Source organism: Lepidochelys kempii, chromosome 12 (genome assembly GCF_965140285.1).
Source record: "Lepidochelys kempii isolate rLepKem1 chromosome 12, rLepKem1.hap1, whole genome shotgun sequence".
Taxonomy (NCBI): domain Eukaryota; kingdom Metazoa; phylum Chordata; order Testudines; family Cheloniidae; genus Lepidochelys; species Lepidochelys kempii.
The window spans coordinates 40219372-40234621 of record NC_136391.1 but is presented as its reverse complement, the minus strand read 5'-3'; the positions used below and the strand labels follow the sequence as shown (position 1 = coordinate 40234621).

The following is a 15250-nucleotide window of genomic DNA, read 5'->3' as shown; positions in this document are numbered from 1 at the left end:
GGACAAAGACTTGAAGAACCAGTAGTTTCGTAGGCAGAGCCTTCCTAAGTGTTTTGTGTAGTGGGATGGAGCAGGTGCAGTAAGAGACATGCCCCAGCCCACCTGAACCATAATCCCATTTCCTTCAGCTTTTTTAATTGATGCAGAATGTTGAGATTTCACAACCCGGCTGTCTGTGGCAAGCCTTTTGTTACCAGTGCCCTTTTCTAATCCTGCCCTGATCCAGGCAATGCACGAGGATCCTTCACCCTCCCTGCTTCTGAGACATCTTAGAGCATGAAACCCCTTGACAATTATTACAGATTAAAATGGTCCGTAATGTAAATTTGTGTTTTCCCCCTTCTTGGCACAACCAACCTTCAAATTTAGCCAGGGTTACAACTCCCCATCCCCAAGAGCTGCCTGGCTTTCCTTTTCTTTGGCCATTCCTAACTCCATCTAGTTATCAGTAAAGGTTTTCATCAAAGCGTGTGCTTTCATTAAAGTCTTTTACTCTCAGTAACACTCCTGTGTGCAGTGCCGCAGCATTGTCCCAGGAGAGATGACTACTTTAGTCTCTCAGTACTTCAGTACCACTGCAAGAGAGGCTGGCAGGGTGCATAATAATGAACAAGACTTTCCCCTCTATCGTGGTCCCAGCCCCCACTAGCTCTGGGAAAGAGAGAACCTTTAACTGAACCAAGTAGACTTGCATGGCACTGAGGAGGACAAACAGCTCCCTGGGAAGGAGCTCTAAGAAAAGGCAAACACAGCTGGGAGGAGATAAGGCAGAATGGGAAGGGCAGGGTGAATGTAAACATTAGTCAAGGTGTTCAGCGGCTTAGATCTGGTGAATGGTGCCAGGCTGCATTTTCATTGCCAAGTCCTATTGGATCTATTTAAACCTATTGCAATCAACCTACCCGCAGCACCCGATTATTTGTCCCCAGAGCCAAAACTTAGGCTGAATGCATGTGTATGCTGATTGACCCAGCCTTTGCATCATGTGGCTTGGGCATTGGGCACCCCACACACCCCTCCACCCGTGAGCAGAAAGCTTCAAAGGCTGTGGAAGGATGAATTCAGCTCATCAGCCTGTAGACTTTCACTTTGCTGTCCCAGGGGAGAAGCTCTGTGCTAAGGTTCGGTGCCCTGCCCAGGGCTGCTCTTTGCCCAAAGGAACCAAGCACAAGGGCCCCCTTCCTTCATCATCCATGAGCGCTCACTACGCTTCATGAAGCAGCAAGACCTGGTCAGCAGCAAGCCTGGTCAGTCACACTGCACTGATGCTGGGAGACTGGGCTCTTGGATGCACCCATCTTAAAGCTCTTACCTGGTGCAACATGTCCAAAGCCTGTTTGCTGCCCAGAAATTCAGGGCCATGAGTGTCCTCAGAAGGTGCCAGCAGCACTGTAAGCCCCGTTCTGCACACAACTGCCTGTGTGCAATGCACAAGCTGGCCCAACCAGTCACTTTTGGTAGGTCCTACTCCTACCAGTGTATGTTGCTGTGAAGGCAGCACAGCTAACCAGAGTACCAAGCAAGCTACCTAAGGCAGCCTAGTTAGATTGCAAGCTCTGTAGAGGAGGGAATATCTGTTGTTTGTGTGGTGCCTGGTACGATGGGTCCCCATCTCAGCTGGACTCCCTAGACATTGTCAGACAAATCTCACCATGTTCCCAGCACTCAGCTGCGCCTGCGCTGCACAGATGAGGCAGTACACGAAGGGGGCTCCAGCCAGGCAGTGTGAATGCTGGGATTCACAGAGCCCAGGCAAGGGAATAAAGCAGATAATGCTTGGAGGGCGCTGGCCAGTCCCCTTCCAGCCATGGGAGGGGCACCACTGAGAGTCATTAGTGGTATTGCAGTAGTATCTAGCCATCTTGGCCCCATGGTGCTAGATGCTGTACAGAAAGACAGGCCTGCCCCCAAGGAGTTTACAAGCTGAGTGTCAGACAACAGCTGGAGCGAGACAGATGGGGGGAAGGGGTGAAGAGCACAAGGTAACTCTGAGAAGCCTCTAAACTAAATAATACAGTTCACATGAATCACTAGGGGCCAGATCCTCAAAGGTGCTTAGCTGCCATGGAAATCAATGGGAAGTAGGCACCCAAATTGCTCTGAGGAGCTGGGCCTGGATGCTGCAGCTGAGACACGCCCCAGCAGTTGCCTGCAGAGGAGGCAGGTCTGCTGGAAGTGCTGGTTCGCAGTGTGATTTCGATAGCGTGTCACCTCAGTGGAGCTGTTATGGGGAATTCATAGAATACCAGGGTTGGAAGGGACCTCAGGAGGTCATCTAGTCCAACCCCCTGCTCAAAGCAGGACCAATCCAAATTTTTGCCCCAGATCCCTAAATGGCCCCCTCAAGGATTGAACTCACAACCATGGTTTTAGCAGGCTAATGCTCAAACCACTGACCTATCTCTCCTCCCAATTACTGGCCTCCACTGAACCCAGGCCCGTTCTAATGTGCACGGGGTGCAGCTGGGTGGGTTTGGAGCCTGACTCTGTATTTGCTCCCTGGGTTAACAGAGAGGGGGGCTGGGCCCGTTCAATAAGGTGGGTGGAGGGGAGAGATCTGGCCCCAGCACCCTGCTTGCCCTAGCATCCCCCTCGGCTTATCAAGCTGCGGGCGAGGGGTGGCCCATCCAGGGTGGGGCGTGCAGGGGAATTACCACCCCCCCTAAAGGGGCAACCTCCAGCTCCCAAGGATTTGGTCCACTTCCAAGTCACAAGCTCTTCCTCCCGCAGGCTGGCTGGGGCTGCTCTTTGCTGGGACAGGCCTGGGCCATCTCAGTCCCCTCCCCTGGTGCCCTCTCTCCTCAGGGTCTTAGCCGGGCCGGTGTTTGCCGGGGGCTGGGCCCTTTCTGCACCTCCTTCCCTATTAGCGGCTTATCAGCACCCCGAGCCCGGGAGCTTCCCTTTCCTCTCCGGGGCTCAGCGCTGATCCCCCCGCTCCCGACCCCCCCACACACGTCACTGGCACCCCAAGGCTCTGCCAACCAGAAGGTGGCCTGGGCGCAGCCCTGAGCCGGGGGGCCCTCGCCCCATTTCAGAGCGGGGGGCTGGGCCCAGCCGGGGGGGGGGTGTCTCTGGAGACTGGGCTAGATCCCTCCTGAGGTCTCGTCCAACCCCAATCCTCTATGATTCTGCGGGTCGGGCGGGACCTGGGCCGGCGGGGGCGGGGCTTAGCCCGGCGGGGGCGGGGCCTGGGCGGGCAGGGGCGGGACCTGGGCCGGCGGGGGCGGGGCTTAGCCCGACGGGGGGCGGGGCCTGGCCGGGCGGGGCGGGGCTTAGCCCGACGGGGGGCGGGGCCAGCGGCCGGTGTCCCGGCCCGGCGCGGCGCTGCCCGGCCCGCCCGGCCCATGGAGTTCGACGCGCGGCTGCTGCGGCCCGCGGGCGGCTTCGGGCGCCGCGCCCGGCTCCTGGCGGCCGCCAGCTGGGCCCCCAACGCGGCGCTGGCGCTGGGCTTCTTCGCGGGGCTGCTGCTGGCGGCGCCGCCCGCCCACCGCTGCCGCCCGGACCCCGCGCTGCTGCCGCCCGCGCTGCGCAACCTCTCGGGCCGGGCGCTGCTCAACGCCTCGGTGCCGCGGGGCCCCGCGGGCTGGAGCCGCTGCCTCCTCTACCGCTACGCGCCCGGCGCCGCGGGGCCCAACCGCACCGGGCCCTGCACCCGCGGCTGGGACTACGAGCTGCCCGCCGCCGGGCTGCGCTCCAGCCCGGTCACCCAGGTGCGCGGCCGGGGGGGGGCTCTGAGGCGGGGGGGGGGGCTCTGAGGCGGGGGGGGGGGCTCTGAGGCGGGGGGGGGGGCGAGCGGGCGGCCGGGGGGGCTCTGAGGCGGGGGGGGGGCGAGCGGGCGGCCGGGGGGGGCTCTGAGGCGGGGGGGGGGGGCGAGCGGGCGGCCGGGGGGGGCTCTGAGGCGGGGGGGGGGCTCTGAGGCGGGGGGGGGGGCTCTGAGGCGGGGGGGGGGGGCGAGCGGGCGGCCGGGGGGGGCTCTGAGGCGGGGGGGGGGGGCGAGCGGGCGGCCGGGGGGGGCTCTGAGGCGGGGGGGGGGGGCGAGCGGGCGGCCGGGGGGGGCTCTGAGGCGGGGGGGGGGGCGAGCGGGCGGCCGGGGGGGGCTCTGAGGCGGGGGGGGGGGCGAGCGGGCGGGGGGGGGGGCTCTGAGGCGGCGGGGGGGGGGGCGAGCGGGCGGCCGGGGGGGGGGGCTCTGAGGCGGGGGGGGGGGCGAGCGGGCGGCCGGGGGGGGGGGCTCTGAGGCGGGGGGGGGGGCGAGCGGGCGGCCGGGGGGGGGGCTCTGAGGCGGGGGGGGGGGCGAGCGGGCGGCCGGGGGGGGGGCTCTGAGGCGGGGGGGGGGCGAGCGGGCGGCCGGGGGGGGGGGCTCTGAGGCGGGGGGGGGGGCGAGCGGGCGGCCGGGGGGGGGGCTCTGAGGCGGGGGGGGGGGCGAGCGGGCGGCCGGGGGGGGGGCTCTGAGGCGGCGGGGGGGGCGAGCGGGCGGCGGGGGGGGGGCTCTGAGGCGGGGGGGGGCGAGCGGGCGGCGGGGGGCGGGCTCTGAGGCGGGGGGGGGGCGAGCGGGCGGCCGGGGGGGGGGCTGCTCTGAGGCGGGGGGGGGCGAGCGGGCGGCCGGGGGGGGGGCTGCTCTGAGGCGGGGGGGGGGGCGAGCGGGCGGCGGGGGGGGGGCGAGCGGGCGGCCGGGGGGGGGCTCTGAGGCGCGGGGGGGGGCGAGCGGGCGGCCGGGGGGGGGGCTCTGAGGCGGGGGGGGGGCGAGCGGGCGGCCGGGGGGGGGGCTCTGAGGCGGGGGGGGGGGCGAGCGGGCGGCCGGGGGGGGGGCTCTGAGGCGGGGGGGGGGCGAGCGGGCGGCCGGGGGGGGGGCTCTGAGGCGGGGGGGGGGCGAGCGGGCGGCCGGGGGGGGGCTCTCTGAGGCGGGGGGGGGGGCGAGCGGGCGGCCGGGGGGGGGCTCTCTGAGGCGGGGGGGGGGGGCGAGCGGGCGGCCGGGGGGGGGCTCTGAGGCGGGGGGGGGCGAGCGGGCGGCCGGGGGGGGGGCTCTGAGGCGGGGGGGGGCGAGCGGGCAGCCGGGGGGGGGGCTGCTCTGAGGCGGGGGGGGGCGAGCGGGCGGCCGGGGGGGGGGCTGCTCTGAGGCGGGGGGGGGGCTCTGAGGCGGGGGGGGCGAGCGGGCGGCGGGGGGGGGCTCTGAGGCGGGGGGGGCGAGCGGGCGGCGGGGGGGCTGCTCTGAGGCGGGGGGGGGGGCGAGCGGGCGGCCGGGGGGGGGGCTGCTCTGAGGCGGGGGGGGCGAGCGGGCGGCCGGGGGGGGGCTGCTCTGAGGCGGGGGGGGGGCGAGCGGGCGGCGGGGGGGGGGCGAGCGGGCGGCCGGGGGGGGGGCTCTGAGGCGGGGGGGGGGGGCGAGCGGGCGGCCGGGGGGGGGGCTCTGAGGCGGGGGCGGGCGAGCGGGCGGCCGGGGGGGGGGCTCTGAGGCGGGGGGGGGTGGCGAGCGGGCGGCCGGGGGGGGGCTCTGAGGCGGAGGGGGGGCGAGCGGGCGGAGGGGGGGCGGCGGGGGGGGCCCTGAGGCGGGGGGGCGGCCGTGGGGGGGGCCCTGAGGCGGAGGGGGCGCGGGCGGCCGGGGGGGGCGCGAGCGGGCGGCCGGGGGGGGGCCCTGAGGTGGGGGGCTGGGGGGGGGTGAGCCAGGTTTGGAGGGAGGCACTGTCCCTGGGGTGGTGGCGAATAGCGGGGAGGGCTGTCCCGGGGAGGGGGTGAGCCGGCTTTGGGGGGGGCAGATGGCAGGGGAAAGCTCTCTGCTGCCTGGCCCCCCATGTCTCTGTGCCCTGGCTGGGGTAGCGCTGCCCAGGTGTCCATGCGTGGGGTGAGGATGCTGAGCTGGCTGCGACCCCCCCCCAGCAATGGACCGGCCCCTGGCGCTCTCTGCGTGCAGACCCCCAGACAGATACCGCGCTGGGCAGTAGATGCACCTGCTGCTGCCCAGGGCCCTGCTTCCCCAACGTGGCTGGGGGGCAGGACAGGCTGCGAACACTGAGTCACAGGGACCTGGGTGCTTCCAGCCCTGCATGCTGCTCTCATCTGCCCACCCCTTGGCAGAGCTGTGGGCCACGGGCTGCTCTAGCCTCCAGTCTGCCCAGCCCATCCTAGCCGTGCTGGCTGCAGAGTGCCAGGCCTGGTGTCTGGTCGAAGGCCCCGGGCTGGGGGTGAATCCTAGAGCGGGCCCTGCACACACCTTGGTGCCCGACACCTTGTGTACCCTTAACAGGCGATAGCAGCCTTGGCTTTTCTGCAGGAGCCCTGATCAGGTGCCAGCCCCTGGCGCTAAACGTGGGTCTGCCTGGGGGCAGGCGGTGAAGATGGCTCCACGGGTGGCCCCAGCAGAGCTGCCCAACTGCCATCTCCTTGTGCGTTTGCATAATCCACAAACCTAGCTGCAGCTTTGTTGCAAAATGTTGGGTGGGGATGGCAGTCCCAGGGCGGGAGAAGAGTCCTGCCTCCCCAGGCCATGGCGACATGGCACCATTAGAGGAAGTGCCCTGACCTGAAAAGCCTGCACCTCCCTGCCCCTGACTGTGCTGTGGGAGCAGGGGCAGCAGAGTCCTAATCCCAGTGCTGACACCAACTGCCTGGGGACCTTGATTAGCGCTCCCCCGGAAGGGTGGTCCCAGCACTGGCAGGCCTGTGGGTGGGTCGGGGGGCAGATTGAGCTGGATTCTGCTGCTGCCCAGGCCGGATGTGCTGCGAGGGTCTGTGCTCCATGGGGGCTGTGTGCAGGGGAAGGAGATTGAGCCTTGGAGCGGGTGGATGGACAGAGCCCTGGGTGAGAGCTCCTGGTCTTCCTGTGCTTGGTGGGGGTGCTCCATCCCCCTGGCCAGGCTCTGCTTCTCCAGCAATGCCTTGGGGAGCGGGGGAGAGTCGCTTGTCCCAGGCAGTTACTTCCTTTCCCTGTTGGCTGCTTCTTCTGCACTTGCTGGCAGAGACAGTTTTCCAGGGACGAGGTGTTCCCTGCCATCCCTGGGCAGCAGGGGGAGAGGAGAGGAGATGCCAGTTGTACTGACCCCCAGGGGCACCTGCATTCAGGGTGCAGCTGGTTCCCTCGGTGCAGGGTTGGGGAGGGTCCCTGTTTGTTAGGGATGGACTTGCATGGCAGACTGAGTGGAGGTTGCCTTGCATTCAGGGCCCGTCCTGCCTCTGCTCTACCGCCTTGGGCAGAGAGCCTGTCTGACCTGGCTAGCTAAGCATGGTCAGACCTGATCAGTGGTTGGATGGGAAACCCCAGGGCAGTGCAGGAAATGGCTCTGGTCTGGGATGCTGGAGGAAACGCTCTCACCCCTTGGAGTCTGTACTGGGCTGTGGTGCCAGAATCCACGTGCTGTTGGGGGGTCCTGCCTTCTGGATGGGACAGAGTTCCAGGCTTGTTTTTCAGGAGTCAGGGTGTTCGCTTCAGTGGCCTGGCTGAATTCCTCATCCTGCTTCTCTAACCTCCCCCTGTGGTTTCACCTGGGCCTGGGAATCTTCTCACTTCCTGCCCGAAACCTCTGAGCAGTGTGCCAGCTAAACAGCTGCACGGGTCCAGCCCAGCGGGGGTTGCATTGCAGTGGTGGACGTGGTGTCCCCTAAGTGGCCTGTTCAGGCCCCCCCACGTGTTAGGCCCATTCAGGGCAGCATCAAGGACTCCGTGGCTCACGCTTCCTTCCTCTCGCAGTGGGACTTGGTGTGCTCGGATCGCTGGAAGGTGCCACTCGAACAGACCACCTACCTGCTGGGCTGGCTCGGCGGCTGCATTGCACTCGGCTTGGCCTGCGACAGGTAAAGCACCAGCCATGACGGGCCCCGATCAGACCCTCCCACCCGGCCAGATGCAGCATTGTCCATAACCAGCCCTGCCCCTTGGGTTTGTGTCCAGCCCTGATGTGTGCCCGGGGGGGGGGGGGCTGTTTTGTGTCTGACCCCTGCCCAGCTCACTGCTGTTGGCTCTCCTCTCTAGGTTTGGCCGCCGTGCCACCTTCGTCTTCTCCCTGGTTCTGGCGGTTCCCCTGGGCATCGGTGTGGCGCTGGCAGTGAATTACCTCATGCTGCTGTCGCTGCGGCTCCTCCTCGGTGCTGCGCTGGCTGGCACCTTCCTCTCCCTCTACGTCGCGAGTGAGTCCGCTTGGTCCGCCGCCGACCTGGCGCCCCTTCTCTGCTCCAGGAGAGGGAACCCCGTGGAGCTCCATGGCCCTGTGCATGTGGCCCCCTGCCCTGGCTTTTACAGTAGTCGTCATTTGTATTACCGTTGCGCCTCGGGGTCCCAGACGTGGACCGGCACCCCATGGTGCTAGGTGCTGTACGAACACAGAACAGACCAGCTGTCCCTGCCCCCAAGAGCCAATGGTCTAAGTAATTACCTCTGCAGCTTATCTCACCCCGTCCCCCCCCCTGCCGGCCAGGGAGTGGAGAGCCCAGCTGGGCTCAGTTTGGGTCTGGTCTGGGGTGACGTGTCCTTGCCCCATCCCAGGGTCGCCTGCCAGTGTAACCCCTCCATGTGGTGGGCATTGTTATTCTCCAGCTGATCAGCAAGGGGCGGGGTTCAGAACAGGATGAGGAATTGTCCTGCCCCCTCCTGGCTGGAGCCCTAGGGGCAGATGGGTGACGTGACCCTGGGCTGTATGGCCTCTTGCTGGTTCACGGAGCAGCCGCTGTGTAGTGCATGATGCCCAGGTATGTCGCTGAAACACCAGCATAACTGGCCCTGGGACTCCGGCTAACGGTCTCCTGCTCGGCGGGGAGTGGTGGCCAGGAGGGAGCCGGAGGCTAGGGGTGTCTGCTGCAGCCCCGGGGAGCGGGGAGAGCGCACCGTCACCGCGGGAGTCGGCCCCCGTGCGAGCTGAGCTGCACGGGGCTGTGTTTGCTCCCACGTTGCCCAGGGCTGCAGTGGGGGCCAGGCCGCAGCCCCAAGAGGCTCTTGCTTGTGCATTGCTCTGAAGAGGTGACCCAGGGGCTGTGGGGGAGCCTGACTCTGCAGCGCCCCTTGTCAGTCAGGTCAGGCTGGGAGCAGAGAGGGTGGCAGTCCCTGCAGGGAGCTGGCCCCACTGTGCCCCTGCCCCGTGCTCGCCTTGGTGCGGAGCTGCCCGTGGCCTGCCGGGTGTCGGCCTGATGCAGTGTGAATCGACCCTCCCCACTCAGTCTTAGACCCCCGGTCCGCCTTTGTCTCCCCACCCCAGGGCTGGAGCTGTGCGACCCTCCCCACCGGCTGATGGTCGTCATGGTTGCGGGGTTCTTCTGGGTTGCCGGGAAGCTGCTGTTGCCGGGCTTGGCGGTGCTGTGTCGGCAGTGGCGGCTGCTGCAGGGGGTCGTGACGCTGACGCTGGCTCTGCTGGCAACCTGCTGGGGGTAAGGACCGGCTGTGCCGCGGGCGGGCTGGGGGCGGGCAGGCCCAGCCTGGCTTTGCTGCACACCTGTGGGAAGATGGCCGAGGAGCTGGAGTGGCTCGGGGGGAGAGCCCTACCCTGAGGCATTGGACCCCATCATGCCCCAGCCGTCCCTGACCTGTACAGCCCACTGCGCCGGAGCGGACGTGCTGGCAGGGACCCAAGCCCCCGGCTCTGTGGGATGAGCAGCCCACAGAGAACATGGGCAGCGCCACCTCCTCCCCGCACACACGTCCCAGTGACGGTGAAACCAGCTGGCAGCGACGCCGGGACTGCGGCTGGGTCAAACGCTCCCCAGGCCCTTCAGCTCAAGTGCGGCGCCGGCTGCCTCTGAAGGGGCCCTGGAATGTATGGGGCTGGAGGTAAATATTTGCTCCACGCAGATTAAACACGGTTAATTTATTTTCCAGGTTGGCTCTCAGCTTTGTGGCCTGATCAGACCTGGGGCTTGCAGGGCGTGGGGGTGGCAGAGAGAGCAGGGGCCCAGTTAGCCCTGGACGGGGATGTCCACTTCCTCAAGTGGACCCGTGGCAGGGAGCAGCCATTGGGGGGCAGGAGCAGCGGGTGGGTCCCTGCGCTGCTGGCCCCAGGTTTGGGGGGATGCAGGAGCCTGTTGCCGCCTGTGCAGGTTCCCTGTCCGGTTCCCGGGGTTGAGTGCACCCCAGACTGTGCAGAGCAGATGGCTGAGATGGGTCACAGTTGAGCCTGGCCTGGATTGGTGCCATCTCTGCCTCCCGGGTGCCACCGTCCCTCGCCTGGGGGGACTCCCTGCAGAGCTGCCCCCGCCTGGCACGGTGGGGTCTGTCGTGGGAGTGGGTTCTGTGTAGCTGGGTGCTGAAGTTGGGCCTGTGGTGACCCTGGTGACGCTCTCCCTCCAGCTGCCCGTCGCTGTTCCCAGAGTCACCCCGCTGGCTGCTGGCCACACGGCAGCTGGAGAAGGGCAGGAAGGGTCTGCGGGCCCTTGCTGAGGGCAACGGCGTGACCCTGGAGGACGAATTCTACAGCCAGGAGCACCTGTTAGCAGGTGAGCGCTGGGCCCGAGGGCCCCAGTTGCGTCCATGGGGCCCGACCTGGGAGAGGCCGGGGTCGAAGTCAGGCTGAGCCCTGTGCTGTGGGCACTCCCCGCCCCAGTCCGAACCTGCTGCTCCTCCCTGTCCCTCCACCCCCCAGCCTTGGCTGAAACGCTAACGCGCTTGGTCCTGCCGTTCCTGGCTCCGTCCCTCCTGCTGGCTCTGCCCTGGAGCTGGGCTGACCGCGCTCCTCTTGTGCCCCCAGAGCTGGAGTGCGACCTGGTCCCGCTGCCATGCTATCACACGCTCGGCGAGGTCTTCAGCACCCGGGTCATCTGGAGAAACGGCCTCATCCTCGGCTTCACGGCGTAAGGACCCACCGCGCGCTGCGGGCAGGGAATGGCTGGACCATGGGCCTCCCTGCTCCACGTTGTTCCACCTTGGCTCTCCTGGGCACGCCACAGGGCAGCCTTGCTCCCAGCCCCCTGCTGTTCTAGCCTTGGGCTCCCCCCTGCACACAGCTCTGCTGATGCCTCTCAGTCCAGAGCCCCCCCTCAAACGCTCCCCGCTGCCCCAGCCCTGAGCTCCCCCCAGCACAGCTCTGCTGCTGTCCCTCACTCCAGTCCGCCTCCCCCGGCTCTCCCTGAGTCTGAGCAGAGCTGCTTGTGCAGGCTGCATGGTGGTGAGAGATGGGCACAGAGCTCGCCCGGTGGCCAGGCTGAGACCCTCCCAGCTCGCATCGCGTGCCCTAGCTAGGTCGCCCTTCGGCTGCCCTCCCCAAGGACAACGCCCCCTGCCCTTCCTGCAGGTTCATCGGCAGCGGGATCCGGCACTGCTTCACCCGCAACCTGGCTCCCTACCGCCCCCAGTTCTACTTCTCCTACTTCCTGCTGGCGGCGCTGGAGGTCGCGGCCTGCCTCTTCCTGTGCCTCACCGTCAACCGCTTCGGGCGCCGCCCCATCCTGCTGCTCTGCACCATCCTGACCGGCATCGCCTCTCTGCTGCTGCTGGCCCTGACACAGTGTAAGGGGCAGGGGCCTGGCCTGGCCCATTCCCCTGCTGCTCAGCCCCCTGCCCCGGCCCACGGGGACTAGCAGTTCTGCCCCATTGCATGCTGGCGCCGGTCCCTGGGAAGGGGAGGAGCGAGCTCCACGGGTCTCCCGGTAACTGCGAACCAGCACTCGTGCTCGGCTGCTCACCCAGTCCCTGAGCACCCCAGGGCAGGGCAAGCCACCCCAGCCATTCCTAGGACTGGCTCCTGGGCTTCCCCAGCTGGATAAGTCATGCTGCGAGCCTGGGACTCCAAACCACCTGGCTTCCTGCTGCAGGCTAGTTCCCCCACCACCCGCAGCCATGGAGTTAGTCCCTCTGGGGTGGTGAGAGCCAAGGAATCTGCTGGGAGGGCCTGGGGGTGTGCTCAGCCCCTTGCCCAGGGGTGGATGGTGGGGGGGTGGTGTCCTTCTCCTGGTAGCTGCCTGTGGTCGTTGAGCTCATGGCCAAGCGCACCTCATCTCAAGCTCCCTGTGGAAGTCCCCAAAGCATCTGATCTTGAAATGGGCTGGACAGATACGCCCACTCTGTCCTGCTCAGGGAGCGGCTGCTGGCAGTCTCCCTGGGCTGGCACATGGGTACTTCCCTGCCCCACTCACCAGGCAGGGCTTAAAACCCCGGTGTTGTAAATCTGTCGGGAGCCAGGCTGGAGCCCACCTGCACCCAAGGCCCCAGCTAGCCAGGCTGTGGCCTGCGCTCACTCTGCTCCCTCACTCCCGCCCCAGATCTGCTGAACTGGATCATCCTGACCCTCTCTGTCGTGGGCATCGCATGCTCGCAGGCTGTCACCATGCTCAGCATCTTCTTTGCTAGTGAGGTCCTTCCCACCGTGGTCAGGTAGGAGACGAGCACTCACGGCAGCCATGGGCTAGTGCATAATGCAGGCCCCGGAAGGGGTGGGGGGGTGCACTGGCTTCCTGGGGGGTGGGTACTAAGTCTCAAGGGGGACCCCTTAGGACCAGAGCCAGCTTCCTGCACTCTGATCCAGTGCCTGGGGGCTGCCCTTGAGTCAACCAAACCGTAGCCTGGATGTCATGGCAGAGTCCCATGGGGCATGACCCATGTCCTCCTGCCCCAGCCAGCCCATGCCCCACCACTGGGAGGACACGGCCAGGCCTGGTGGCTGCTCCACATGGTGCTCGGCGGCTTGCCCGGGCAGGGGCCAGGCCCAGCCCAGCTCTCAGGCCGCCCCAGCTGCCACGCTGGGCTGTGGCATGCCCGTGCTCTGGTCAGGAGGTGCTGTCCCCCGGTGAGGGCCTGGTCTGTGTCCCCCTGCTGCAGGGGTGCTTGGCTGGGCCTCATCATGGCTGCCAGCTTCGTGGGCAAAGCAGCCGGGCCCATCATGGACATCCAGAACAACCGGGGCTTCTTCCTGCACCACGTGGTCTTCGCCTCCTTCGCCATCCTCTCCGTGCTCAGCATCATGCTGCTGCCCGAGAGCAAGGGCAAGGGCCTGCCCGAGTCGCTGCAGGATGGTGAGAGTCAGCGCCGGCCCCCGCTCTTCCGCTCCTCCCGCCGCAGGGACCACCTGCCTCTGCTCTCGCCCCGCAGCGCTGGCCAGGCCTGCGAGGCCCGGGACTATGCCCACCTCGTCACTGCCACCAAGAGGATGCTGAGATCCCACCGGCGCACCCCCCCGCGGGACAGGCAGCTACTGCCGGAGCCTGCCCCAGGCGGTGACCCACAGGAGGAGACATAGCTGAGCAGGGCTGTCTGTGGACTGTGCCCAGGGGGCGGGGGGCAGCACCCAGCATTACCTGCCCTGGGGCTGCAGGGGTCTCCGGTGCCAGCTGGCTGTGTTGTTTGTGTGCCGTGCCTCCTAGGGTCCATCGCACCGGTGCAGCCTCCATGCCTGTCTCCGGGCAGCAGGTGCTAATCCACGGCTCCCTTCTGCTCGCATGGAGGTGCACCGTGCTGGGCCCTGGAGTGATTAACGTGCCATGCGCAGCCTTGTACTGGCTGTCCCCTGCCTCACTGGGGTGTTTGGGGGCTCCCACAACCCCTGCTGCATACCAGCCCTGCAGGGAGCGGGGCCTGGAAGAGAAAGTGCCCCCCACCCCCTCCTAAGGAGCCCGGCTGCAAGTGGGGGTTCCTGGCTTAGGGAACGCCAGTCCCTGTGCCTCCTGGCCAGGTGAGTGGCTCACCAATAAAATGTGCCTTATTTCTACCCTGGGCCTGGTTCTGTTTTCTCTCCAGGGGCCTTGTGGGGAGGAGGCTGGACTGCGGGGCCCCTGCCCTGGCCTAGCATGGGGCAGCCCCCTCAGCCCAGGGCCCACAGCTGAGCCCAGGAGCGGCGCTTCACTCCCCTTCCGCTGGCAGGTGCCCCTGCCCATGCAGCACCCGGCTCCAGCCAGTACTGTGCTCCAAGTCTCTTTATTGGGGGTTGCCATGGGGGGATTCTCACCTGGCACTTGTGTAAGAACCTCCCCATGGGGCAGAGCCCTGCCTCCTGGACCTGGCACAGCTCTCCCCTCATCAGGTCCCAGCCTGGTGCTGTCCCTGCCCTGAGCGCCCCAGCCAGGCAGGGCCTGGGGGGTGGCTCGGACTGGGGCCCCTTCCATGCATGACTGCTGCCCTGCTCCCTCCAGCTTGTCCGGCACTGCCAGGCCCAGACCAGCTGTGCCTTGCTACTGCTTCCCCCCCTGCCCTGCCCCTCCTGCAGCCTCACTTGGGCAATTCCCCCTGCTGGGTGCCTCTGCAGGACCTGGCTTTCCCCTGGCCGGTAGCTGTTCCAGGGCATTCTCCTGCCGGGCCCACAGCCTGGCATGGGGCCCTGGCTGTCCTCGGGGGCTCTAGGAAGTGCCCTCCTATGTGGCTTCAGCCTTGATTCCTCTTCCTGCACTGAGCTCCCTGGACCCCGACCCCCCGAGCATTGTGTTCTCTGCCCTCTCCCAGCCAGCTTCTGCCCCTTCTGTCTGCTGTAAGGGAGCCCTGAGCCCTGCTGCAGAACGTACCTCCCCTATAGCCAGCCCTGCCCCTGTGCTCCACCTCGTGCTCCCCAGCCTGCCCTTTGAGCGCCAGGCTAAAGTTAATGCTGGCTGAGCCCTCTGCCACGTGTGCTGCTCTGGGCTTTGGACGGCGGCTGGGCAGGGAGCCTCCCCTTGCAGCTTGGTCGGTGCTTGTTGCAGGTCAAGCCGGACGTGCGGGTCTCAGTGCGGTTCTCACATCCCTGCACCCTCCTGGCTCTGGTGCGTGGGCAGAGGCAGGCCTGAGAAGCTGGTTCTCCCAGCCACACCCTCCCCCCCCAGTGGGGGGGCTGCCTGTGCCCCGGGCTGGCTTTGTTGTTTAAACGCAGGTTGTTCTAAAGGCTGGTGCTGTGCAGGTGGCTGCTGCTCGTGGCTCCGCAGCTATAGCCGGGTCCTGCAGAGGAGGCTGCTCCCGGGCTCTGCCAGCGCTGGGCAGGGCCCTGCTCCCAGGATCCCCTCCCTGCCCCAGCCCTAGTGCCCGTACAGGTCTGCCAGCCGGCGGAAGCGCGGCCCCCACTCGCTGAGGTAGTCATAATCTTGGTCGCCGTCCGTCAGGCTGGACACGATGGAGCTGAGCGAGCCAGCCACGGAGCCGGAGCCCTCGCAGTCGTAGATGAGGGCTGTGTCGTAGGGGGGGGCGTTGGGGTCGCTGTCGGCCGCGTCCAGCCCCTGGGGCAGGAGGAAGGGCTGTGAGGCCTGGCTGGGGGCACTGGATCCGAGGGGGCAGCTGCAGGAGCCGGCAGCTATTGGCTAGTGGTAGCAAAGCAGCCCCGGGGCCAGGCACCTGTCTCCATACCCTAGCTCGGCCCCCCCCAGCCAGTGCGTGGCCTGCCCCAGCCACCTC

At 67.0% G+C, this 15250-nt stretch overlaps 2 protein-coding genes across 5 annotated transcripts in view; one reads left to right on the top strand and one right to left on the bottom strand.

The window, feature by feature from the left end:
* Nucleotides 1–3285: 3285 nt before the first annotated feature.
* On the top strand, nt 3286–13607 carry SLC22A31 (solute carrier family 22 member 31). Of its 4 annotated transcripts, XM_073308234.2 has the most exons (9): nt 3286–3710; nt 7676–7779; nt 7958–8112; nt 9174–9342; nt 10259–10404; nt 10656–10758; nt 11199–11413; nt 12166–12277; nt 12722–13607. In XM_073308234.2, exons 1-9 carry the CDS (start codon nt 3345–3347, stop codon nt 13137–13139), a joined length of 1788 nt encoding a protein of 595 aa, XP_073164335.1. In that variant the 5' UTR covers nt 3286–3344; the 3' UTR covers nt 13140–13607. The 4 variants fall into 4 exon arrangements, with proteins under 4 accessions (XP_073164335.1, XP_078704268.1, XP_078704270.1 ...); XM_078848142.1 differs by lacking the exon at nt 12166–12277 and having other exon boundaries at nt 12722–13140; XM_078848144.1 differs by lacking the exons at nt 3286–3710; nt 7676–7779; nt 7958–8112 and adding an exon at nt 8151–8349.
* Nucleotides 12284–15250, bottom strand: part of CDH15 (cadherin 15) — a 37369-nt gene continuing 34402 nt past the window's right edge. The window contains exon 14 of the mRNA XM_073308233.2: nt 12284–15075. Coding sequence (XP_073164334.1) covers nt 14878–15075 — 198 coding nt within the window. The 3' untranslated portion in view covers nt 12284–14877. The remainder of the gene's footprint in view (nt 15076–15250) is intronic.

Coding starts and splice junctions, on each gene's coding strand:
- SLC22A31 (XM_073308234.2), top strand. CDS start 3,345: ATGGAGTTCGACGCGCGGCTGCTGCGGCCCGCGGGCGGCTTCGGGCGC. Junction 9,343..10,258: donor CTGCTGGCAACCTGCTGGGG/GTAAGGACCGGC, acceptor CTCTCCCTCCAG/CTGCCCGTCGCTGTTCCCAG. Junction 10,759..11,198: donor CTCATCCTCGGCTTCACGGC/GTAAGGACCCAC, acceptor CCCTTCCTGCAG/GTTCATCGGCAGCGGGATCC.